This window comes from Leguminivora glycinivorella, chromosome 7, assembly GCF_023078275.1.
Source record: "Leguminivora glycinivorella isolate SPB_JAAS2020 chromosome 7, LegGlyc_1.1, whole genome shotgun sequence".
Taxonomy (NCBI): domain Eukaryota; kingdom Metazoa; phylum Arthropoda; class Insecta; order Lepidoptera; family Tortricidae; genus Leguminivora; species Leguminivora glycinivorella.
In genome coordinates this window covers 25,647,840-25,675,094 of record NC_062977.1, presented here as the reverse complement: position 1 = coordinate 25,675,094, position 27,255 = coordinate 25,647,840, and the positions used below count along the sequence as shown (strand labels likewise).

The window sequence follows — 27,255 nt, the reverse complement described above, 5'->3', positions numbered from 1 at the left end:
TAAAAACGCTAGAAATGCGAAAGCGAATTCCTTATTAGCTCTGAACTTTACCGTACCAATTAAACTCAAGCTAAACGCGAACGCATATCAATAAACAAAAGAGTGCACGGCTTGCATCGACGCACACACGCGCACGGCGTGCACACAAGGTCGTAAGTGCAGCGGCGGCGCGGCGGGCGGACTTACGGCGCGCCGCCGGGGGGCGGGTCGCGGCTGCAGGCTGTTGTAGACTAGTATCCGGCACTCGGCACTCGGCCGCCGACCCCCGCGCCGCGCGAACGTGTGTGAAGTGCAGTGTTCATGGACAGCCAACATGGTGCGTTCCCTGTCTCAGTGGACGAAGACGCTCAGCTTCCCGGCGAGGCTGTCCCCCAACCGCACCTCCAAGGAGAGTGTGGTGAACGTGGCCCCCGGCTCCCCGGGGGTCTCCCCGACCCCCAGCGCCTCCTCGCTCCCCCAAGGATCGGATAAAACGGTCTCCCCCATCCCCATCACGGAGATCAGCCAAATCGTAAGTGATTATTTACCATACCTACATCTCACCCTCCAAGAATTTTCATTAAGATTGTTGACGCGATGCGTTTTGCATCCAAATAGGCACGTTGCACGCTTGCATTCGAATTTGATGACTTAAAACTTTTTTGTTTACAGTTTTTATGATTTAAATTCCAATAGAATTATTGCAATTTATTTAAAAACAATTTTTAGATGATACATATACCATGTAAAGTTTTTTATATACCTACTCACAAAAAAAAACTTTTTGTGCAATAATTACCCAACGATATGTGAAAATTGGTTAATGCACAGTTACACCATAATCGATTAATGTTGCCAAAAATGTCCTTTACGTCACCCGGACAAGGTTTTAGTATCAAGTTCAATGTAATTTAGAATGTGCCCAAATTCCGCCGCCGAGCTTCGTTATCCTTCACCTTAATTCATGGTGCTGATGCCCAGACTCGTTAGCTCTTCACGTGGCGACATCACATTGATGTGCACTACTGAAGTAACGCATTGTTTACCTCAAGGCATTCTGACGTTGCCAAAAGACTCATCATTAGATCTGAATTCAATTGGAAACTACCTTTTGTTATTGTTGACACAATTCTATTTTGTTAAGAAACTTCAATGGAACTTCGAATTGGCACATAGCAACCGTCTAATAAACAAGTTATTTATTTATACGTCCTTTAAGGTTGTGCCACAGTTAGATCCACATCCCGAAAAGGTCTGCTACGTGTCTCAAATCCGAATATGCATTCCATATTTGCGAAGCAATCCATAAAGGAAGAGGATCTGGAACAGGTACGACTGAATCAATTCCTGCGTTGTAGAATGCTGTGTCTCTTCCTCGCTACGCTTGGCCGGTCTTGTCAGACGGGCGTTGGATAACGTGTTAGTGTTGAGTAACGATGGTGGTGGCGTGTCGTGGTGCGCAGGGGCCGGTGTAACCGTTATGCCCCCCCTGCAGTCACCTTGGCAAGGCCGCTGAGATGCGAGTTTTTGCAAGCACATGACTTTCACCGCTGGAGACACCTTTCTAAATGTTTCAGGCCTTTTGGCTGGGATATGATATTTTGTACATACCTAGCTAGAAAGCTCTTACCATGCAGATATAAATAAAGAAAGTCCTACTAAGTACTTAAATACTCCAACTACCTGGGTATGATTTTTGATGTCCTTTACAACAATTTACAAAAGTCACAGAATACATATTAGTACAACAAAAGTTAAAAAGTAACGTCACTTACTTGAAACACACATGATACTTATCAACATTTAAGTTGACAGTCAAATTATTCACCTTAAAAATCTTGTCACCTAAACTATTATGAAATCTAAATTGATCAGAGCTTCCGAGGATGCACTTCTGGATTAGATACTCATCTGCTACAGCTACACAATAAATACCAATGGTAATCACTGCGGTTTTACGCAATTTTAAATGTAGAATGAAACAATCAACGCAACTTTCATTGTCCTACAGATAAGTTTGTGGCCATTGAATGACTATAGCAATTACGAAGATTTTAGATAACACGGCATAATTCACTTTCCCCTATCTAAACACTCTGTTGTGTTGTAGTTTCCACAGTAAAACACCTATCAAAGTGTTGCTGTTTGAAATTTGCATAAGTGTTGCTAATTTATTATAAACGTGAGAATTCGTTCATTAAGAAGTGTGTTGTAAACTTTAAGCGGATTGATTTTAATGACAATTATGAATTACATTAACCTCAATATGGTTACAATATTTCATACTTTGAATACTCAATCAATGTAAAGAAACCTATTCAGATAATGCACATTAATACCTTAAACTCACAAGTTTAATCTGAGAACCACTCACTGTGAAGCCAGTTCCTCATGGTATCATAATATCATAATCATCAAACTAATCATTTTTCAGGGCTCTAAAAGTAATTTCCCTTACGACTTGCACGAAGTCGTTTAATGAGTTTAAAAAGTTGTCACTCTCGTTTTTATGCTGCTACATATATTATATTGAGATTGGTTTTGAGCGGGTCTTTTACAAGAATACTAAGTATTAAATGAACAATGATCCAGGACACTACAATAACTTGTCAAGTCTCGTGACAGTAAATGACACCGTAAACAAGAACTATAAAACTGGAGCCGTAAAAGAAAGCCATCAATATTCTGCCATCCGGATTTATAGCACGCCGGTGCCGCGACGAATTAAAAAAGTTTTATTTAAAAAGTTCGACTTTTCATTTATTGACGATAAAGTTGTAAGGCCGCTTGCAAGTTGCAAGTACGTTGAACTTGACTTGTTAATGTCAGCAGCGTTAATAAATTCTTGTTCTATTTTAAGTAGATGACTTGCTTGATACCTATTTATTGCAATTAATAAATTATTAATAACAACCACTTGAAGTCGTAAGTTAAACTTTTAGTTTTAAAATATTTTTTCTAGTTATTTACTTATTTATATACTCGTAAACACAACTGACGTAATGGCTAATTTTAATCCTTTACAACAGAATTCAAAAAAGTATATTTTTAAAATTTACTACTAAAAAAATGTTTGTTTGACTATTTCTTGCGTTGTTTTGTTCATTATATGCTATGTTATCCGTTTAATTAATGTTTAAGAAACTTATTACCTCATAATTCCATAGTTTTATTTCATATTATGTATAATTACTGCGGTAAACGACAATTATATTATAGGCGACTTGTTTATTACGCAAACATTCGTAGCAGATGCAGATGCTCGGTGCAAGGCGTATGTTGCTTGTTGAGTCCGATACCTGGCGCTGGCGGATTCCTGCGTGGAATGCGTTTGATTGCCGCACACTCTGCCGTTAAACCTCCGGTAAAAGTCAACGTTCTTCCACAATATGCACATTCACGTTCTGCGATATTGTACAGCTTTCAAAAGTGTTGCTGCTCCTATTATATCGGCATATTATGTTGTATAAGCGAAAGATTTTAAAAACATTATAGGCTGCAGAAGTCTATTACGACTTCGTATATACGTGGATATAATGATGATTTCAGTGAAATGATATATGAAGTAAAAAGTCTTCTGTGTTTCCCCAACCCAAATAATACGAATAACACTTTACTCTCGCGTTTTTATACATATTTAAACGTATTACCTAACGTGACATATTAGCTTTTCATTATATTTCCAACGTTTCAGCTGGGTTATATCGTGTTAATATTTTGTCTGGTTAAATCACCTTTTCACTTCATATATCATCCATTCACTTTTTATAATACGAGTACATACAATAACAGGAATTACGCAATAAAAAACCGGCCAAGAGCGTGTCGGGCCACGCTCAGTGTAGGGTTCCGTAGTTTTCCGTATTTTTCTCAAAAACTACTGAACCTATCAAGTTTAAAACAATTTTCCTAGAAAGTCTTTATAAAGTTCTACTTTTGTGATTTTTTTCATATTTTTTAAATATATGGTTCAAAAGTTAGAGGGGGGGGGGACGCACTTTTTTTTCCTTTAGGAGCGATTATTTCCAAAAATATTAATATTATCAAAAAACAATCTTAGCAAACCCTTATTCATTTTTAAATACCTATCCAACAATATATCACACGTTGGGGTTGGAATGAAAAAAAATATCAGCCCCCACTTTACATGTAGGGGGGGGGTACCCTAATAAAACATTTTTTTCCATTTTTTATTTTTGCACTTTGTTGGCGTGATTGATATACATATTGGTACCAAATTTCAGCTTTCTAGTGCTAACGGTTACTGAGATTATCCGCGGACGGACGGACGGACGGACGGACGGACGGACGGACAGACGGACAGACGGACAGACAGACATGGCGAAACTATAAGGGTTCCTAGTTGACTACGGAACCCTAAAAAGTCGATTGCATCGCTTGTTCAATTCCGCTTCTAAACGTTAATTTTCATAGAATAATTGATTATGTTAGAGACATTTTAGTAAATGTCAGAGCCCTTTAATGTTTTTAACAACAGGCAACATTTAAACATGTCAAAATGTTCAATACGTGAGACTGTTATGAGTAAAGCACGCATCGCTAATGGACGTCCCAGGCCAGGCACTTTCTTAATCGGTCAAATGGCGACGCCGTGATTCACATTATGCCAACTAGATATAGTATGAATTTTTTGAAACGAACGTTTCTAAACAAAGGTATTGTTCCTTTTGTGTTGAGCGGGAGCTTCTGTATTTGCACGCGCTAAGACAACAAGAAGCAACTGTATCCTGATAATTGTAAGGTTCAAATCTGTACAGCAGCAAATTTGAGATAGATTATTTTGGAAATGTGAAGCGATAGACCACACCGCTATAGGTGCGAAAATACAGCGCTTCTAATACTTTGATACTTGAAGGTGTAAGTATAGTACATATAGTTATAATAATCATCGGTGATATGTCAGTCTGTATAATAAAAATAACACGTTTAAACAGCGAAACTGCCAGATTAAAAGGTTGATAAGCACCTGGCACCTTAAGGTGTCATCGCAAAGTGACAATAAACACTGATAAGGTTTTTCAATCTGACCGCCATTGTTATGTTTTGTTATAAATACGGTTTACGGTTTGTTTAGTTATTTATGTTATTTTATTTATCAAGACTTGTACCTAATATTTATGTAATTACTATTTATATATTGCTATATACAATTGTTGATTGTTAACAAAATCATTAATAAAAAAACCGGCCAAGAGCGTGTCGGGCCACGCTCAGTGTAGGGTTCCGTAGTTTTTCGTATTTCTCTCAAAAACTACTAAACCCATCAAGTTCAAAATAATTTTCCTAGAAAGTCTTTATAAAGTTCTACTTTTGTGATTTTTTTCATATTTTTTAAACATATGGTTCAAAAGTTAGGGGGGGGGGACGCACTTTTTTCTCCTTTAGGAGCGATTATTTCCGAAAATATTAATATTATCAAAAAACGATCTTAGTAAACCCTTATTCATTTTTAAATACCTATCCAACAATATATCACATGTTGAGGTTGGAATTAAAAAAAATATCAGCCCCCACTTTACATGTAGGGGGGGTACCCTAATAAAACATTTTTTTCCATTTTTTATTTTTGCACTTTGTTGGCGTGATTGATATACATATTGGTACCAAATTTCAGCTTTCTAGTGCTAACGGTTACTGAGATTATCCGCGGACGGACGGACGGACGGACGGACGGACGGACGGACGGACGGACAGACAGACATGGCGAAACTATAAGGGTTCCTAGTTGACCACGGAACCCTAAAAATAACAGTGATAATATACGTGTTTCATTACTTACAGCACCACCACCAAGTATCAAAGTATTAGAAACGCTGTATTTTCGCACCTATAGCGGTGTGGTCTATCGCTTCACATTTCCAAAATAATCTATCTCAAATTTGCTGCTGTACAGATTTGAACCTTAAAATTATCAGGATACAGTTGCTTCTTGTTGTCTTAGCGCGTGCAAATACAGAAGCTCCCGCTCAACACAAAAGGAACAATACCTTTGTTTAGAAACGTTCGTTTCAAAAAATTCATACTATACTACTTTCACGAACTTGATAAAATATGGCTTTAATTCTTTAATGGACGTTAGCTTTGCTAAGAGAAACATTAGTCTCGTTTTAAAGCTTTGACATATTCTTTGATATTTTAATGTGAGAATTCTTTTATAAGCAATGTCCACTACAGTGTACATAATTCGCGTTGTACGTACTGGAAAGTCAACAATTCGGATGTTTAAGGGACACTATAGGTGCCTGGCTGCTCAACTAAATTATCGGAAGCTCTTTAAACGGAATAATAAAAAAAAAACATAACATTGTTTACAAAAAAATACCTAAATGTTACACATATGATAAATTACAGTAAAACAGATTTACTTTTTACGAGCTAATGGCAGATAAAATTCGAGAACAAAATCATAAAGCATTTCACAGTTCCACATTATTTATCATTCAGTATAAAACATGTTCTATTTCCGACATGGCAACACTTGAACGCTAAGACAGAAAGTGCAGCCACATTTATTAGGTATTTTATTCAGTCGGCAAAACATCTGCGTGTCAAATTCCGGAGTGCCATGTGCAAGCGGCCTCGGTGGGAGCGGGAGCAGAGCGCTCACATGACTTGAAATATAAAGTTATGTAGATTCGAAAATGGAACGTCGTGCTTTGTTGATTTTGGGCTGGCAGCTTGTCTATGTTTTAAATCTTTCGGGAGATTGTAATGTTTGATAAATGATTTTTAGATGGAGTTTGATAAACATTAATTGAGATTTTTAATAATAAAAACTATAAACCAATATAATTTTAGTAAACTTTTGAGTAAATATTTGTAGATACATTAGCTAACATTACGTATTACGAACCAAACCAAGGTCAACCTAACAATGTTCTTAAATCTTACAAAAGTTACAGAGTAATGTAAAGAAATCATGATAATACATAATTAATGCATATAATCATCTGCCCGTGACGGCCTACTGTACGCATTTTCATAAATAAGGTATCTCATACATCTTCATGCTCTTTTTCTTTGTTACGCCATTTCTACTACAATTAGTAGTTGCTATACATTTCTTTCCGAAGAATGATTGCCAGTAAAGTACGATTAAGACAAAAACTGGAGCTAGCCTTCCACATATGTAATTACCCCCGTACAATATGAAGCAGTGAACCATAGACAAGGGTTGTTTTTTGTGCCGTCAGCTGTTCGTCAGTGTTGCGGAACCCGACACCCACTCGCACAAAGGGCATAAATAATAGAGATTTTGAACGGAACCTTTTTTTTGCGTGGCAACAATTTTATGCTTTATTCTTGACGCGTATGTTCCTTTGAATAAAGAGTAGGTACCTAACAATATTACATATTACACGTGCGTGTTTCCAAGTATTAGCACTATTAGCCAAAGTGTTTTTCAAAATAAATGTTGAAATGTGGTTGAGCTGTTTAACATTTTTACACAATCTCTGGCTGGACTTACTGCAGAAAGGAATCATGCTTTTTTCGAAAACGACCGGACAAAATATTTATTGAAACTTTATTTTTGAAAACATTAAACCTTATCTTAGGTTGCAAAAAGTTATCAAACAAACGTTGCAAAAAATTCTCGTACACATAATGCCTCTTAACGATATCAAATATCATCGGCGAGTAACGGATGCGATACCCGATATTTCTCGTCAACATATCAATATGACCCTCTTCGTGCCGGATACATAACAAAAAACAAAAAAAACAGTTCCGGAATTTATTCGTGAAGAATGGATGTCAAACGGTTAGAACTGCCGGGAGTAGATAAGATTTTACAATACGTCATCCGTTAGGGTAAATAACAAGAAACTACACAAAAAACAACTTATAATAAAATATGGTGATATGGTTGTTACAAATATAAAATACAGCAGCACCTTTTCTATTATAACCACGCATAAAGAATGATTATTTCATGAAAGTACTACAACGCACGTAATAACAAAGCGGTGCGTGAAATAACGAAATAAGACAATAAGTATATACACCCTACGAAAGGCTAAGAGCGTACTTGAAATAATTGTCCAGTGGCAACACTCAAATTTAAACACGGAGTTCGAAATACAAAATGGCACCTGCCGAGAGCAGATGTTGGCATAATGAAAGGAAGGCCATGCTTAAATACAGTATAAAATTTGGGCGCACGCACCAAAGACCAGCTGACGGTGTAAAAAAAAAGAATTTAGTACCTGGTTCGAGAGGAATCAACAATGCTTGTCGATCAGCTGAGCAGATGGTTTCCGAATTAAAAACCTTTCTGATTTGGTCGCTACAAAAAAATAGCAGCTCGCGAAATGTGTGATGCTCGCAGGACTCAGGAATGTGCTTTGTGTCAAAATGGTTTAATCCTGAAAAAGTTCCTTGCTTTTGAAATATTAAGAATATTTAATTTAAATCCGGAAGGCATTTCATATCCGATATAGACTACGTTCCTTTAAATACATATAGCATTAAAAAAACATTATATTCTAAACAAAATCAAGAACATCCTTGTTTAGATTATAATTTTTATGGAGCCATATTAAGCGACTCAAAGGTATAGTACTTGAGGTTTATTTATAAAGGAACAAAAGCCCTTTCTAGTCGGAAGTCTGGTTCGTATCCCAACTGTTTATTATCCAAGTCCGAGGGAACCTTCCCCCTTATAACCTTTAAGTTGTAAACATACTTCAATGTCAATCTTGTTTTGAACAGAAGTGGCTGATGCTTCCAACGTGTCCCAATCGGGTTATTTGTTTACTGATAGATAGGCCCATAAGCAAAAAGGAGGAGATGCTTATTCATACTTAAGTAAATAATATAGCTTGAGATGAATTTCTGATTGGAACCTAATATTATGTTACATTCAAATCCAACAGCAATTATAAAAAAGAATAACGAAACGATTTGGGTCGTTTTGAAAAGCTAAAGTTTATAACATTGTCCGTTGATTTAATATAACCCATTAGGGCTGATCCTTTCGGATGCCACTGTTATTTTGATAGGTTTTATGTTCAAAACCCTCAAACTAATAACGGGTCTTGGGAACCAAACGCATTCCAAGCAAAAAACTGTACAAAATTCAAATCACCTTTAAGTGGTCAAAACTTTATTCTTTTTTCTTAAATTAGTGGTCCCAATGCAAGTTTTTAAATTTATAACTTTTTAATCACTGGAAAGGATTGTAACGATCACATAATACTTGACAGGGCATCATTTGAGTTCGGATCAGTAACCGATGATAATGACGAAATTGATTTAATTATTGTATCGTTAGGTGTAATTGCTAGGCGTGTTAATGATTATAATAATCATAAGCCTTTATTGTTAATGGAGGATGATTGGAGCGTGAAAGGGTAACGTACTTGCGCAGACGTGATTACTCCGTGCGACGTCAGTCTGTTTAAACTTGTCTATTTGATTGCTACCGAGAGTGTTCGAACAGACATTATTAAGGTATCGATCTTGCTTTATTCGTTAATAGGCTGTCAATAACCAATGGCTGAAGGCTTATCCTATTAGTCGTCAGCTACTTACGTTGAGCGGCTTAATAGGACATGACAATGCTTAAGCTGTCAGTCTTTTGTTGATTTATCGATCCCATGGGAACTTCATAACGACCATCCATTATAGAACCAATGTTTAGAAATCACATAAAATTTTATGTTTTAGCTCTATGTTGTTAACTAGGTCATCCTTTGCTTTTACATATTCCTTTAAATATATGTCTTACTTTGTTGTCTTCTTCAATAAAATTACGTGCTTTGAATTTAGCTCATAATGACTCACATCTACGTCTATGTTCTGACTCATTGGTTGTGTCTGTTCTTTTCACATCAAAGTTGTTTCAAAAATGTTATCAAGCTAAGTGCTAATCTAATTTAGGGCTATTAAATACTATCGTTTCATTAGATCTGTTCACTGTGTCCGAGCACGGAAGCATCACTGTTAATTTATCACATGGACCCACATTTTGTTGCATGACAAGAATACTTATTCCACGATTATATCTTTTAGGGATGAAGGCTCATTTGGGTTAATTAAAATGTTGATGGTGGTGCACTGTAGGCGGCTGATATCTTTATTGTTGGTTAGTTACATTAGGGGCATGATATTTAATATATTATATTACAAGTAAGAAGTGTTTAGTAAGTAACCCACAGGTGAAACTTGAATTTATACATATATGTATCTCTGATCTGGTCAATGACCATGAGAACTTCTTATGAAAATATGCCGAATAACAGATAAACAGTGATACATATTTCGAAAGAAACAAAGTTATTCCAAATGTTGAAATTGAAAACGATAAAATTTGTAAAACCCTTTATTTATTTGCCCGATTAGATAAACACAAATGGATATGGTCAAAAATTCATTAAGACCGCACGAAAACGGCGGTCGAATATTTGAGATGCGATCACAAATGATCCAAATAAAAATTTGGTTTTATCGATTGAGATCTTTTCATTTTACCGGGTCCCAATTATCCATATGGCTGCGACACTCAGTTGACCGGATGTCGGGTAATATTTAAAAGTCGTACCGCATTACGCACTTGATTTCCGGCGTCCTTCGCCGCTCCTTCGCCGACGTCACAATCCAATTTAGACTTTTTAACAACATTAATAAAACACAAAATACTTCTTTTAAATTGTACAATGTTGCCAGTACCTATCCATTAGTGGATCCTATAGTTTTTATTTAATCCGTGGGAGAATGCCTGATGCGTAACGAGCGTTTCAAATTGTCGAATTTTATCAATTCGAAGGCGAATGAAATTGTCGCGTCATTATTCTTCAAGTATGTTGAAACGTTTGAGATATGTCTCATTGTCAAGACAATTTCGGCTGCGATTTAACGGTCAAGTAATCGAGTAATAAATATCTTCATTGGGTTGTCTATTGTTTGCCCGACAGTCATTTAACATAATATTCATTTGCCCGAATCTAACTTGCCTGAATTTCATTTGCCCGAATGATTTGTTTACCATAAAAATCATATGACATACTCGTTGTTTATCCGAATATTACCTTCCATAATCATACAATGCCATACTATTTGTTAGCCATATTATTAAATGCAATAATATGGTTTCATAGAATATTCAAACGCCATAAGCAATTATTCCCATATTAATTGTTGCCCATATTATTACCTAACCTAACCTACTTTCTAATAGCAGTTTCATTTTCCAGGGGTCACAGTTCTAACCTAACCTAACCTACTTTTCCAGCAGTTTCATTCTCCAGGGGGGCACAGTTCTAACCTAACCTGACCTACTTTCTGATAGCAGTTTCATTTTCCAGGGGTCGCAGTTCTAACCTAACCTAACCTACTGTCTGATAGTATTTTCATTTTCCGGGGGTCACAGTTCTAACCTAACCTAACCTACTTTTCAAGCAGTTTCCTTTTCCAGAGGTTCACAGTTCTAACCTAACCTAACCTACTTTCTGATAGCAGTTTCATTTTCCAGGGGTAGCAGTTCTAACCTAACCTAACCTACTGTCTGATAGTATTTTCATTTTCCGGGGGTCACAGTTCTAACCTAACCTAACCTACTTTTCAAGCAGTTTCCTTTTCCAGAGGTTCACAGTTCTAACCTAACCTAACCTACTTTCTGATAGCAGTTTTATTTTCCAGGGGTCACAGTTCTAACCTAACCTAACCTAGTTTTCGATTCTGCCAAAGCACATTATGGAAATTGACTTTTCTGGACGCTAATTTGTATGACAAATGATGGTATGGAATGTGGTAATTACGGATTTCGATGATTCTGACAAATGACATTATGGAAACTGACTTTATGGGAAACAAAGTTTCTGGCACTAGATTAATATAGTAAACAATGATTATGGCATAAGATGTTATGAGAAACAATATTATGATTGTTGAATAGGATGGCAAATAAAATTATGGCAAATGAAATTCTGACAAATGGGGGTATCCCATCTTCATTGTTTAGTTTTTTAGTTCTCAATGTCATGGCTCTTCTGTTTGGATACGCTTGAGTTACCGAGAATTTCCATAAAAACAGACGTGGATAGGATTAGACAATGGTGTCATTCAAACATCAGACCAGGATATCTTACCTTCCGAGTACTTCAAGCAAGAAAACTACTGTCAAGTAATCAGTGACTATTTTCTTGGTTTTTAATTTTACAGCTCTTTTCAAGATGTATCTTTTATGGATTCAACTTGCGCACAATACGCAAATATATCATCGGGTGGGTATCCTCGTATTCTGTCGCAATGCACCGGTTTATCCACATTTGCCGAGAGTGCTTTTAGTTAAACGGCTTAACCTTTATCTAGCTCTAAGATTCTACGCCAAAGTATTACGATAATCCTCATTTTTCTACCCTGCAAGAGTATAGGTACAAAATATGAAAAGAATATGTTTATCTACAACGTGATTAGACCGATTATTAGTATTTTATTAGAGTAGTTTGTTTTTAACTAGAATCTATCATATTTTAACGTGGCAGTATAAATAATAACATTATGCCAAGATACAGATCTCCCGTATAGAATCAATGGGCATTAGTCATTATGGTTTAGTCATCCTGTTGTTATGCGTGCGCGTCTGCCCGGTGCCCGCACCTCGGTTTAATTTACTGACCCCGTGTGTAATGTGTATACGGGACGCATTCGGAACGAATCGACCAGCATGCAGATTCTGTAGAAATTGTCACCTCTGTAAAAATGTTATTTGTTTGTAATGAACTGAAGTTAATACAATGAACATCTTTTTGGCTAAATTATCTTCTTCTAGCGTCACTATTACTTGAACCTTGTTGACTTGCGATCAAAACTAGTGTAGATACTACATTTTGAGGAAGAAAATGATATAAAGTAGATAAGTATTTTTTTAGCTAAACTTATGATGACAATTATCAACAATATAAAATTGTAAAAAAGAATTTAACTGTCAAAAGCATTCTTTCAGTAATCCTTGCAATGACAATACATTTATTAACAGACGTAAATGTACAAATCAAACTCAACTCCCGCATTTATTTGATTACATCCGCTACTTTTTATGCCAAATCGCTGTCGCATTCGCACCGCCATTGTGTTCATTGACCGTAGACAACGCCCTTGACTACAAACATTAAAACAAAAACACTTCAGTCTACCAACACAACAATTTAAATTTCGCGAAACTGGCAATCCAGATCATTTTCCCACGGACCATACACGCGACTGTTTTGTTTTCAAACTTAACATATCCGTGCCCGAGGCGATTTAAAAAAGTAAAACGTCATGCTTTCGTTTGATAGTCGTTTGATTGCCGGTTGGCCCGTGCAGTCTATCATTAGTGTTATTAACCGTATGCTACAGATGCGTAAGCACTTTTTGACGTGTGTAAGTACCGTGATTTATTATCACGCTCTAGACAAATCGCTCAGCGTCCATATGGTGTACTTCTGTTCAAATTAGACCCTTTTATTCAAACGTTTTTTTCTTATAAATGCACCACACGAATTACAGTGTAATACGTTCATTATGTGTTTAGTAGTGTGTAGTGTCGGTCCGTACACTTGTTACGTTTGTTTTTTATTGTTTTCCATATATGACATCAACAAATCGTCCCACGTTTATTTAGATCGTTCGATGATATTCATAACCATATATTTATGACTTAATCATATCAATTGTAAAGTTAAAGTCGGGCTGCAGTTTAGCAATCCGTTACAACAGTTGTTTCATGTTAGCACGCCATAGCTCTTACCACAATATACTTGCTAGTGTGTTGTTTGTACCTAGGTATGTCACTCTTAGCTTTTCAAACCGGGGATCATACAAAGAAAAGTAATTTAAACCCACATTAGCTTGTCGCAAGATTTAAACGTGGCGTTAAGTCCGCAAGAAAGGGAAACGTATAGGAACAAGAATTTAATGCTCTTTTTGCCGGAACTATTCTCGTTCTAACCAACTAATTTATACCAGTTGAACCAATATATCAGAATCTCTATATCTGTAATAACTGCTTGATTATAGAGTGAATTTGTAATGGTTGGCTTGAGTAATCGCGACGACGTCTGTAACAATTTCTTGTTTACCAACACCAAGACGGCAAGATTTTGCAAGCCTACTTTAAATAAAAACCGGTTGGCTCTTCAAGAGTTCGCGGTGAAGCTTTAAGTCTTTCACTTTAAGAGCTAGACAATTTGCAGCTATCATTACGAAAGGAAGTGCCGTGTCCTTATATTATAACATGTTGGTTTGAGATGTTTTAATGGGTCGGATAATGTGCGCGTAGCTCCGAGTTCTGACTTGTTGGGGGACGTGTCAGGACAGGTTGAAGGCTTTCTTCTTATTGTATCATCAGTAATCTATTCCTACCTAATTGGTAATTCATAACAGTGCCTTCCTTCACTGTACTTTTGCGTGCGACCTTGAACTTTTTGTCATCAATGATTCAATGGTTTGAATAGAATCATTCATTCCAACGATGGCCTTAAACACTTTTTTAGATACTGCAATCACTATGTTGGCAAGCGGATTCTTTAATCTATAGATGCTACATCATTTTGGGTTAAATTTATGACTTTTTTGTATTAATATTATGATTTAAGAGTTTCACCAACTGCAATCGTGGAGCCTAATCCGTCAAAACTGTAAATATTTTCTTTATCTAAACGTGTTTCGCTGGCTGGCTGATTAGCGGCCTTATAAGGCCTTGCGTAGGCGCATGGGTGAGGCATAACCTCCCGTCAGCTCCGGTGGGTAAATTGGGCAACTTTGCCACTCTTCCGACGGTCGGTGTCAAGTTGCAACGTGTATATTTTAAAAAGAAAAATAACAAAACATTGTCCGGAATTCAGAATTTGTCAATATTTCTTCGAGTTTAGTTGCCGAGCAATGTGTAAAACGAGTTACGTGGAGTTCCTGTATGAGCTTTTGGAGGTAGGTTTGTTCATATTGTTCATTGACGGTTAAATTTTTGTACTTTTCCAAAGTGACAATCAAGCCAATAACTGTAAAAGCCACCACCTTACGATGTGACGTGAAGCATCATTGATGAAGCGGCGATAAGAACAGAGCCATTGACTGTTGTAATTCATTCCTCTTCTCCGTTCTGCTTGATTAGTGTTAAGTATATTTATTCTATGATTAAAGTCAATGCTATGCTTATTCCTTACACGTCATCTCTTATCTCCGCTTCCGAAGAAATGCATCCTAAAAGCATCATAAATTCCTTGCATTCAGTGGCATTGTAAATTCTTTGATCATACATTGAAACCACACATTTATTACACCAAGTGATAGATAATCAAATGCCTTGTCGAATTTCCTTGAAGGTGGGCGTTGGTTAATTTGTAGCTTCTCTGGTAAAATCCAGGGATTGCAAGAATCTTATTACCTACTAGAATTATGGAACAACAGGGTTACTATATTGCACTAAAATGAACTTAGAAGTATGTATAATGAATATGAAAATTGTTTTGACTCGTTACAATGTCTCGCCGACTTACATTAGTAAAAGTGGGTCAAAATCGTCGCGGATTTGTTTGCATATTTTACTTACACGGAGCAAAATCGGCACCACAACCGGTCCAACGAGTTTTCTTTGTTTGATCTTCGTGTCAGTGCAATAAAAGTAATTCGACCTTTTTACCGAGTATAAAACTTGGCAATAAACGTGATATGGTACTAAAAACTAGAATTAACCTTCTTTTTTAAAAGGCGTGTTATATGGCTTTTGCTAGAATTCGTCTAAACTAATTGGGTGGAAAAGTATAGGAGTCACATTTTCATACTTTGTTTGATATTTTTTTACTGTCGCTTCATCATTGCGTTCTTTGTATGGAGCTAGCTTGGTTTCAATTTACAAATACCTACATAATGAAAATTGTTTCTAAGTATGTTCTTGTACTGATATAACCAAGATATTAAATGAACACGAAGGAGATAAGATATTAAAAGCAAATCGGCAGGTGTAGGTTGTCCTATAGAACTTGTAGCACAACATGCATTTCAAAACAAACAACAACATGTTTCAACTCCATTCATTTACAGTCTAGTTTCGCTTGTCTTTATAATATCATTAAGCTCTTTTAGTGTTCATTAGTCTAATTAGTTTAAAAGACTTCAGCGAAGCAGTCAGCTGAGCGTGAGAATATTCTGCCATATTCAATCCAAAACGACTCAAACTCGAGTATTTTTCCTATTAAACGCGACAAATATGCGGGGACATCTTAATAGCAGCTACTTAGTTGATGCCAATTAAGTTTAAAGCCTTTTTAGGGCTTTTAAATCAGCAATTTAATGCATTTTATCCCACACCAATTACTTAATTAGAATTTGGTGAGATAAAACTTAAATGATGTCTTTGGCTTAAACAAATAAAATGTGTCGTAGTAATTGGAATGTATTGGTAGCTAAAGAACTATATTACTTACACACAATACATTTTTTAGATACAGGTACTAAGATTAAATGTACAAAAAGTATCTCTGAAAAGAACCAACTTTATTAACTAGCCTCTCCAGCGAAAAACACAAATTTATTATAAATCTTTGAGTAATTATGTTAACTAGAGAGGGCACCTCAACTTGATTTTGTGTAACAACACTTAGAGCCGATCGGCACAACCGCGCTTAGTCTGTGCCGAACGGCTGTGGTAGATTGACGTATCGCAATGAAAAATATTTCGTCTAAATAATGCCGTCATGTGTAGTGAGGTACTGTACAAACTGCTCAGGAAAATCTAACTAAAGCCAAGGAGTGACTTTTCATACGTAGGTTTACTGAATTTTTGTTTAAACACGCTTACTTTTTAAAAAATGTATCAATATAAACTCATGCCGAAGTGCCATGTTGCGGCGGCCATGTTTCGAATTGAAACCAAAGAGTAAAAAATGCAACAAAAGCAGACGTGACAATATCGCAAGTTAGTTCAAGTTTCCTATCATACATTAAATTATATATATATGTATCGACGCAAAAAAGGTTATTTAATTATTATTGTCAGAATTGCACAGTTTTCCGACATGTCGGTCTATAACAGATTCTCAATACGCGTGTCGAATTTCATGTGAGTATGTAAATGTAAGTGCAGTACCTAACCTATCTGAATGAATTTGGGTAGGTAGACGGTCAAGCAAATAATGAGAGTATAAAAACGCGCGAAATTCAAATTTTGTACGGGACGATAAACCCGCGCCCATACATACATGGATGTAGATAAAGTTATGTATGCGACTATACATAATTAGGCATTAAAACATTCATGTTATCTTATTAACGCAACAAAAACAACACTCATGTTTTAATGCCTACCATTATGCAACAGTCACATAAATAACTAATATCCAGTTGCGGCTACGTGTACACTTGTATGCTCAGTCCGTATGCAGCTTTCTATGTGGGCATTTAAAAAAATTGGGATTGAGTTGTTAAGAAAAAGTTAAATCGCTGTTAGTTTTGCAACGATAATTAAGTATGGAATTTCAATAAAAACATCGTTTTTGTTTTAATTATGTAAATTATACTAAGCTATAATCTAAATTCAGAACGTGAAAAAAAGTTAGTTTTAAATACAGATTTCAAGCTTGACGGCCCAGCCACGACATTGGTCTAAGCGCGACAGCGGTGAGCGGCAGCCATACGTGCGAATGAAAAGTCCCATCGCTGTGTCTCGCTCCAATGTATGGACGCCGCTCACCGCTGTCGCGCTTAGACCATTGTCGTGGCTGAGCCGTGATTGTCGTTACAAAACTAACAGCGATTTATGTTTTTTGTTAACAACTCACGCTAATTGAGAGTCATAAATTAAAAAAATGCCCATGTAAACCCATGTCACTTCTATACTACGACTTCTAATCTATGCACTCTATGCAGGGCTCATCATCGCGACCGAAACGTCGTAAGCGCCGAGTAAAATCGTAGCGCTTGCGACGTTACGGAAGCAGGCCATTGGTTCACACCCCGCCCCCTCGCCCCGCCTTCAGCTTACAGGCTGTGACCTTTGAGTAATTATGTTAACTAGAGAGGGCACCTCAACTTGATTTTGTGTAACAACACTTAGAGCTGATCAGCACAAACGCGCTTAGTCTGTGCCGAACGGCTGTGGTAGATTGACGTATCGCAATGAAAAATATTTCGTCTAAATAATGCCGTCATGTGTAGTGAGGTACTGCACAAACTGCTCAGGAAAATCTAACAAAAGCTAAGGAGTGACTTTTCATACGTAGGTTTACTGCATTTTTGTTTAAACACGCTTACTTTTTAAAAAATGTATCAATATAAACTCATGCCGAAGCGCCATGTTGCGGCGGCCATGTTTCGTTGAAACCAAAGAGTAAAAAATGCAACAAAAGCAGACGTGACAATATCGCAAGTTAGTTCAAGTTTCCTATCATACATTAAATTATATATATTTATCGACGCAAAAAAGGTTATTTAATTATTATTGTCAGAATTGCACAGTTTTCCGACATGTCGGTCTATAACAGATTCTCAATACGCGTGTCGAATTTCATGTGAGTATGTAAATGTAAGTGCAGTACCTAACCTGCCTGAATGAATTTGGGTAGGTAGACGGTCAAGCAGATTATGAGAGTATAAAAACGCGCGAAATTCAAATTTTCTATGGGACGATAAACCCGCGCCCAAACATACATGGATGTAGATAAAGTTATATGTGTATAATTAGGCATTAAAACACTCATGTTATCTTATTAACACAACAAAAACAACACTCATCTTTTAATGCCTACCATTATGCAAATGTCACATAAATAACTAATATCCAGTTGCGGCTACGTGTACACATGTACGCTCAGTCCGTATACAGCTTTAAAAAATGTGGGCATTTGAAAAAATTGGAACTCACAGAGTTGTTAAAAAAAAGTTAAATCGCTGTCGGTTTTGCAACGATAATTAAGCATGGAATTTCAATAAAAACATCGTGAATTATACTAAGCTATAATCTAAATTCAGAACGTGAAAAAAGTTTAGTTTTAAATACAGATTTCAAGCTTGATTATCATTACAAAACTAACAGCGATTTATGTTTTTTGTTAACAACTCACGCTAATTGAAAGTCATAAATTAAAAAATGCCCATGTAAACCCATGTCACTTCTATACTACGACTTCTAATCTATGCACTCTATGCAGGGCTCATCATCGCGACCGAAAGGTCGTAAGCGCCGAGTAAAATCGTAGCGCTTGCGACGTTACGGAAGCAGGCCATTGGTTCACACCCCGCCCCCTCGCCCCGCCTTCAGCTTACAGGCTGTGACACGTTCGTTGTTTGCTATAGCTCCTCTATACGAAGTAATAATTACTCAATGGCTGTGACACGTTCGTTGTTTGCTATAGCTCCTCTATACGAAGTAATAATTACTCAATGTTATAAATGAACGTAATATTGCATAAATGAATCGAACCAAAGTTAGTATCGTAATCAAGAATCAACGCAGGTAAACAGAAATGTTCGACTTTGAGGTTGATTATGGATTCTGGTCGCTGGCTGGTCTCGGCAGGTTGGGACACGCCGCAACTATGTGACCAACTTTTTAATCGGCTTATAAACTTACTAGAATGTATAAACTGCTCATTTGTTTGAATTTTGATAAAGGTGTATTGTTTATGCATTTGCATTAAGAAACAGAAATAGGTATTATATTTAGAACAAACAAAAACATTGTTTTAGGCCAGTTCATTAACGTTTAATACGATAACATTTAAGTAGGTAGCTTTATTTTGCTAGGTCCCATCAGAATCGTCTTAAGCGGATTCTACTGAATCTTAATCAGCTAATTTATTAGTATCATTAAATTCATTAGTTGCCAACTCGGTATTTATTTCCTGAAATAAAACTGGCATAACATAATCGGTCATTGTCCGTTATGCCCGTATTATCATTACCCGTTGTCATTATTTGAAAATTTTAGGTTAATGTCTATGTTAGGCTTTATCTTACGAGTCGTTTGAAAGTTTCCAGTTTCATCAGATTAATAGTTATTTGTTATATAAGGGGCAAAGTTGTTGTTTAACCGCACGTGCCAATATTGATACCCGAGCAAACGAAAGATTCCAATATTGAACCGCGAGCGTAGCGAGTGGTTCAAAAAGTGGAATCTTAAGCGTTGCGAGGGTATCAAGGCACGAAGGTTAAACAAACTTTGCCACCGAGTGAAACACAATTTTTTTCACCACACCAACACGAACAAAATACTAACTATAAAACATCAAATTAAATCAAATTCCATCAATTTATTCAATATTTATGATTCAAAATCATCATTTATAGGTAAATTGTACCAGCCAGCTTTTAAGACATCAAGTTAAAATTTGTATGAAATTACTTTGCACTCTTGTGGATAAAATGCAATTTTGCTATCTGTTTTCGAATAGCAAAGTAAGCCTTTAACAGTTGGTATGGTGAAAACATATTTTACCTGTGCCCTAATTTTTTAAGCCCTGGAATCCAGTCGATCAGCCACAGGTACTTTTCCCAAGGAATTCCTCTCGCAGCGATTAGCCAACTTCCGTTCTCGATAGCGTTTGCGCAAAGATATTAAACCGAACCGGTGGCCGAAATGGGAACTAACAACTGGTTAAAGGAAAATGTAAACACGAGCGACACTAGCGCCACTTGTGGTGGAGATTTATGGAGGCGTTAAAATAGAGGTTAGTTAGTAAAAATAATGTTACGCAATGATGTTCAATGTGAACCGGTGGTCGAAATGGGAACGAACTGGCCTTAGGAATATAGGGAAGCGCAGTAGGTACTACAGTCAAATGGTCTACAGCAAATATGGCTGCAGGTAATTTTGGGGAGGGATGACATTGAAAAAAAAAAAAATAGCTTACATGTAAGTTTTTCACGAAAATCGCGAAGCGTCTGGTTGAGGTAAGGTAACTGGTGATCGAAGAGTTGGCGACTTCCTCCCACAACGTATCAGCATTGCTAAACAGCGAGGAAATGTCGCCAGCATCCTTGTCCTCCGGGGCCTATTTCAGATATCTTAGCTAGCTTTTAAGTGTAGTCTTAGTTTCTTCTATAATTATGTAAACATATTGTTATTTACAAATAAATGGTCTCATCAAATTACTTATGACTAAACGAAGCCTGCCAGTCAAAAATTATGTCCCTTTCTAACATAAATAAAAGAAAAAGGCAAAATGCTTACTACGTCATACGGTGGTCAGGATAGCATCTACGGCCTCACAACGTTATGTAATGTAGCCGATGAACTGTGAGATAAGCATGTGGGAACTAGACGAAGCGACAAGTCATGCACCTTATGTTTGTAGTAAGTAAAATACTTTTGATACAAAAGACAATGCTAACAAAAAAACCGGCCAAGTGCGAGTCGGGCTCGCGCACAAAGGGTTCCGTAGCAGCAAATATAATAAACCAATAACTTAACCAAAATTACAGTTAAATCAACCTATCTCAAAAACTATAAGAGATACTTTGATCAAACCAAAAATCGTTGAAAGAGTTAATTAGCATGCATCACCTCTATTTTTTTTAGAATTTTATACCCCGTAGTTATAAAAATAGAGGGGGGGGACATACTTTTTACGACTTTGAGAGCTGATATCTCAAAAACCGTTCACTTTAAGAAAAATGTTTTTTAGAAAACTTTATATCATTTTAAAAGACCTTTCCATTGATACCCCACACGGGTATGTACATCGAAAAAAAAATTTTCATCCCTCAGTTACATGTATGGGGGCCCCACCCCCAATTCTTTTTTTTACTATTTAGTGTCATAATTTTGTAGCGGTTCATACAACACATATTCCCATCAAATTTCATCACTGTAGTACTTATAGTTTCCGAGTAAATCGGCTGTGACAGACGGACAGACGGACAGACGGACAGACGGACAGACGGACATGACGAAACTATAAGGGTTCCGTTTTTGCCATTTTGGCTACGGAACCCTAAAAAAACAATTGACAAGGGCCCTATACGCCAGAGTATAACCTTCTTTTTAAATTAGTTATAAAAGAAGATGATTCGGAATAAATAATTGAGATCGCTGCGTTTTCGCATCCGGCGATAATGGCGCCGTTTCCGGTGAGGCTGCGGTGTCCGGTCACTCACTTCTGGTTTGCACTTTGCACTGCAATTGTGACTAATCAAACAAATACCTACATAGAATATTTACCAAAGTAAACGACTAAACCTTTTAAATTCTACGAGGAATGAGGATTTACGGCAACTTCTACCTAACTTACCTTACTTATACCACTTCTTCTGTATTGTCTACGACAACTCTTCAAAATAACTATCAAACCTGTCAAAATAGTCGGACACCATAAACTATGGTGCCATCTCTTATCATTTTACCTGTACTACTAAAAGTCTTGCGAATTGTGTTGTCTCTCTAGCTTACTGTTACTGCTACTCACTACTCAGTTAAAACAAAAGTGACTTGAAAACAAATGACAACCAGCGCAGCGCTTGCGCAGACGGCTAGTGAAACAAGTGACTGCTCGTGATTCACGACTGAATCACTGTCCACTCCATTGATAAAAGCTTGCTCTACATTTGTTGCGAGCTTCATTCAACAATGCAAATATCGTCGTATTGTTTTTGTTATTTGATTAATTAATAGGTAGTTTATTGATATTTCAATTTATGAGTATAAACGATCGTTCACTCCTGTGTCTGAGATATTATGTGAATATCGGTAACTGAGGATGTACACTTATTACTCGATGATTTTAACTTTGAATTGATAAGATAATGGTATATTTTAGTCGTCACTTTTTCACTTTTTAATTTTACTTTTATTGATTGATTGATTAACAAGAACATGGACATGGAACAAGACATTGACATTTTTGAAATTGCTTTAGCTTTCGTCTAGACATTTCCATATCTTCCAGTAGCTTAAGTAATATTTAACTAAACAGCCAATGTATCTAAAACAGTGCCCCCTAAACAGTCTAAAACAATAAGAGGTCTGGAAAACGTGTTATTGTTTGCACCGGGGCTCGAAACGTCTGAGCCACCAACCGGCAGGTGACCTGGATTTCGCCAGTCGTCAGAATTAGCGAGCAACCGCTACTTTGACAGCTTGACACCTTCTGTTGACACTGCTGACTATTGTTTCTTTTGGGTTTAGCAAAAGTAATGAAACTTGTGTCGTTAAGCTTTAGAACTTATAGGGTTACACTTTGGAAGAAGTTTGTGTAAAGTTACCACTTACCAATGTTTGGTGCAAGGTCGCTTTGTTCTGCAGACAAGTCAGGTATGTGAAGTAAGGCACTCCAACCCAACCAAATGTCGATCCTTCCTAAATCTTAGCCAGATAAGATTGAATTGAAGGCGCTGGTAGTAACTCTTGAGTAGTTTTTAAACGCTCTTCATAGTCAACATATTTTTTCATGTGTTCATATTTGCTTTTTTAAAAGATATAAGTTTGACGTGTCTGTCTGTCTGTTTGTCTGTCTGTTATTTTCGTAGCTCCCGAACGGATGAACCGATATAGATTTAGTTTTTTTTTTGTCATGTTGTCATGTTCTTAGATTTTCATGAAAATCGGTCTAAATAATTTTGTAGAAACTGATCAAGTTTCTAAATATTAAGAATACAAACTGCAGAGCCATATACAACTGCATATATGTATATTTCAAATTTATACGATTGTATGCGTAACACTAACTATGACTTTAACAACCAGTAAAACGTTCAACGTTCATGTCTTGCCAGAGGCCAGGCAAGGCGGTGGCAATTATTACAGTTTTACGTCCAGCAGTATTGACTGTACGGTCTCCACGTTGAGTTACTTACTCATTAACTGCGTAGCTCCCGTAACTCTTTAGCTGTAATTAAATAGCGACAGTAATCTACAAGATGACTACAAATCATGATTATTTATGTAAAATTTTATTAGTTCATAATTGAAGGTACTTTTAATGCAAGACAATTTAGAAATATGCCAAATAACTTCTAAACATTTTTTAAATTACTTTCAAGTTGCAGTAGCGTAGATTTTGCTACAGAATTTTAAAGCACCTCTGTCGAATTTATATTTCTTTACCATTTATTCAAAATTAGGTATGTATCTAAGTGCTATCAGCAGCAAAAGTGCATGGAGAAATTATGAATGAATTCATTGATAAATTTGCCATGCACTTTAACAGCTGATAGTACATAAAGTAAGTACGTAGTTTTCGAAGTTAACAAAATCTGTTTGAATGCATGTTATTATTAATTTATAATAGGCTAGCAGAACTATAACCATTTTATATAACAGACAAGTTAAGCTTTATAAGCGAGGAGATGAAAGTTTTACAATTTAAAAACACCTCTGAAAAATCATACTACCTCCTATCATGTTTTCAGTAGCTTTTAGTCTTGACTTGACCAGCGTAAGATTGACCTGAGATGAAACATGTTTCGTAGCGATCTGTGGGTCTTATTTATATTGGATCTTTAACAAGCTAGAAACTATATATCTGAATGCTGTTGCATCCATCTCTTTTTACAGCCCATGAGAAACAAGGACGCAAGATGGAAAAGTAATAAAGCTGTCTATTTGCGTTTCGTCTACTTATAGTTCGGCTCGTAAACGGCGAGTTTCGGTCCGTAAGGTGGATTATAAATAGGTGTTGTTCCGAACTTGTTATGATTTCGAAGCTTACTTTAACACTTGTCTTGTTAGTTCGTCTTCAAAACAAATGTGAAATTGAAAAAGCGAAAATTATCTCAGCATGTAACGCCGTGTCTTGCGTGGGCGACGGTCGCGCGACCGTCGCCGTCGCGTCTCATACTTCCATATCGATAAGGTTTGATTTCGTATGCGTCGCATCGCCGTCGCGCGACCATCGCGCGACCGTCGCCCACGCAAGCCACGGCGTAAGTCTTGTCGATACATGGGGGAAATTTTCAAGACACATTTTGAATTTTATAAAATTTCTCGAATGTTACCAAATCAAAAATAGAAAGGAATGACCACAAGTTGAAAGTGGTACGACCGAATTTAACTTGATAAATAGGGAGAAAACAAATCATCATCATGACTGACATTTCAGAGCCACTTACTATCAAGTGACTAAAAAAACTACCAAACGAATATCATTTGAAAAATTGGCGTTTAATCCGTCAACAACTAACGAGCATACACTTTAAAAAGCACCCATAACAAATGCAATCAAATCAAAACGCGATCTGTTGACCTTTGTGCGCCTCGAACCACTCGGCGGAATTGGATGATGGGATGGATGGGTCGGAGGGCAATTGACACGAGGCTCCGAAACGTCGCATGTGCTTTGAAAGCGGAATGACATAAATAAATACGCATGTGCATATTTTCTATGCCTGTAAAAAACCGAGGATGTGTACCTTACTTTATAACATTATATCTACTTAAAATGAGTTAAACACGAACACTTCCATAAACTTTTTAATCTATACTTACTTGTCAAAAATACTAGCCAGCCTACAGAAGCAAAAGTTAAGCTCTACTTATAGTATGAATACCTAACTGTTACCAACAGCTATACCTAGTATTTTATACTAACACGACACGGTAGATGGCAAAAATAAAATTACCTAGTCGTACCTATTTACAATAAGATAAATGTACTGGAAATTCTAGCGTTGCGCGTGACCACAGCTACAGCTAAGTTTAAAAACCGGCCAAGAGCGTGTCGGGCCACGCTCAGTGTAGGGTTCCGTAGTTTTCCGTATTTTTCTCAAAAACTACTGAACCTATCAAGTTCAAAACAATTTTCCTAGAAAGTCTTTATAAAGTTCTACTTTTGTGATTTTTTTCATATTTTTTGAACATATGGTTCAAAAGTTAGAGGGGGGGGGGGGACGCACTTTTTTTCCTTTAGGAGCGATTATTTCCGAAAATATTAATATTATCAAAAAACGATCTTAGTAAACCCTTATTCATTTTTAAATACCTATCCAACAATATATCACACGTTGGGGTTCGAATGAAAAAAAAAATCAGCCCCCACTTTACATGTATGGGGGGTACCCTAATAAAACATTTTTTCCCATTTTTTATTTTTGCACTTTGTCGGCGTGATTGATATACATATTGGTACCAAATTTCAGCTTTCTAGTGCTAACGGTTACTGAGATTATCCGCGGACGGACGGACGGACGGACGGACGGACGGACAGACAGACATGGCGAAACTATAAGGGTTCCTAGTTGACTACGGAACCCTAAAAACGAGTTATACGCAACTCCAGATTACGCATTGTAAATATTGGCACAGTCGCATACTGTGCACATGCGCCCTTTTTACTTTACAAGTTTTCGCGTCGCCCGCGCAGATTGATCGATCGCCGGAAACCAGCGCTTGTGTCCGGAATGACGATCCATTTTAAATATTTAGCGAGTTGCCGAGCAATTCAGGCTTATTACGTGTCGGGGCTGCAAAGTACGCTTTCGATCACTTTTATAAGGTTTTTGACACTGATGGGAACTATAGGCGGAAGTCATCATAATAAATAATTGCACATTGACCTTTTCGAAAGCTGTTATATTGAATTAAAAACAATGTATATACCATACCTACCTATGCCACATGTCCCTTATTGGACACATAGTTCACTTTAAATATGTACAATAAATACAAACCTGATAAGCAACTAGACATACTAGAATCATCATAACCATCAGAAAATGCTATGAAATATGTATTTGGTTTCGTTAAAAACATTCTCATTTTTTCTGCACCCTCACTAAAAGTTTATCCATTGTTTGAGATCTCAAGAGAATATCGATTTATACAAATGTCTGAATCACCCGGGTGTGCCTCTATTCTTATGAGAATCAGCGAGGGTGAAAAATTGCGCCCCATTCAATTAGTGCGTTTTGGAGGGAAAAAACACCCCTAAAAGTTTTATAAGTGCTCGTAGAACAAGGGAAGTATAAACTGCGATTTGATGTGTATGTTAATGGCTTTTATCGTAATAATGCTGTAATAATTGTGACTGACGGAAAAGCTTTTCAAGTTCAACTTAACGCGAGTTCAATTAATGAATAAATCTTTTCAACGAAGTTATCGCGAGAAATAAACTGAGCTTGAATAACTTGTAATTGGTACGTTTTCCGATCTTTGGATTATTTATACTGACTGGTAGAGAATGCCTTAAGGCATTAACTCCGCCTTTTTTTCAATTGTGCAATAAATTAAATAAATAAATAACTCGAAAGAAACTTGAAAAGCGTGTCTAAGTAAAGATTATTTTACCATAACGACATCTACTTATTGCGAAAATATTGACGTGTAGCAACATCGACACACGTTAT

General features: G+C 36.8%; 1 protein-coding gene across 1 annotated transcript in view; it reads left to right on the top strand.

The window, feature by feature from the left end:
• The first annotated feature begins 235 nt into the window (after positions 1 to 235).
• The window catches only part of LOC125228102 (TNF receptor-associated factor 4), a 43,612-nt gene continuing 16,592 nt past the window's right edge, over positions 236 to 27,255 (top strand). Inside the window, 1 exon segment of the mRNA XM_048132549.1 lies at positions 236 to 511. Coding sequence (XP_047988506.1) covers positions 314 to 511 — 198 coding nt within the window. The 5' untranslated portion in view covers positions 236 to 313.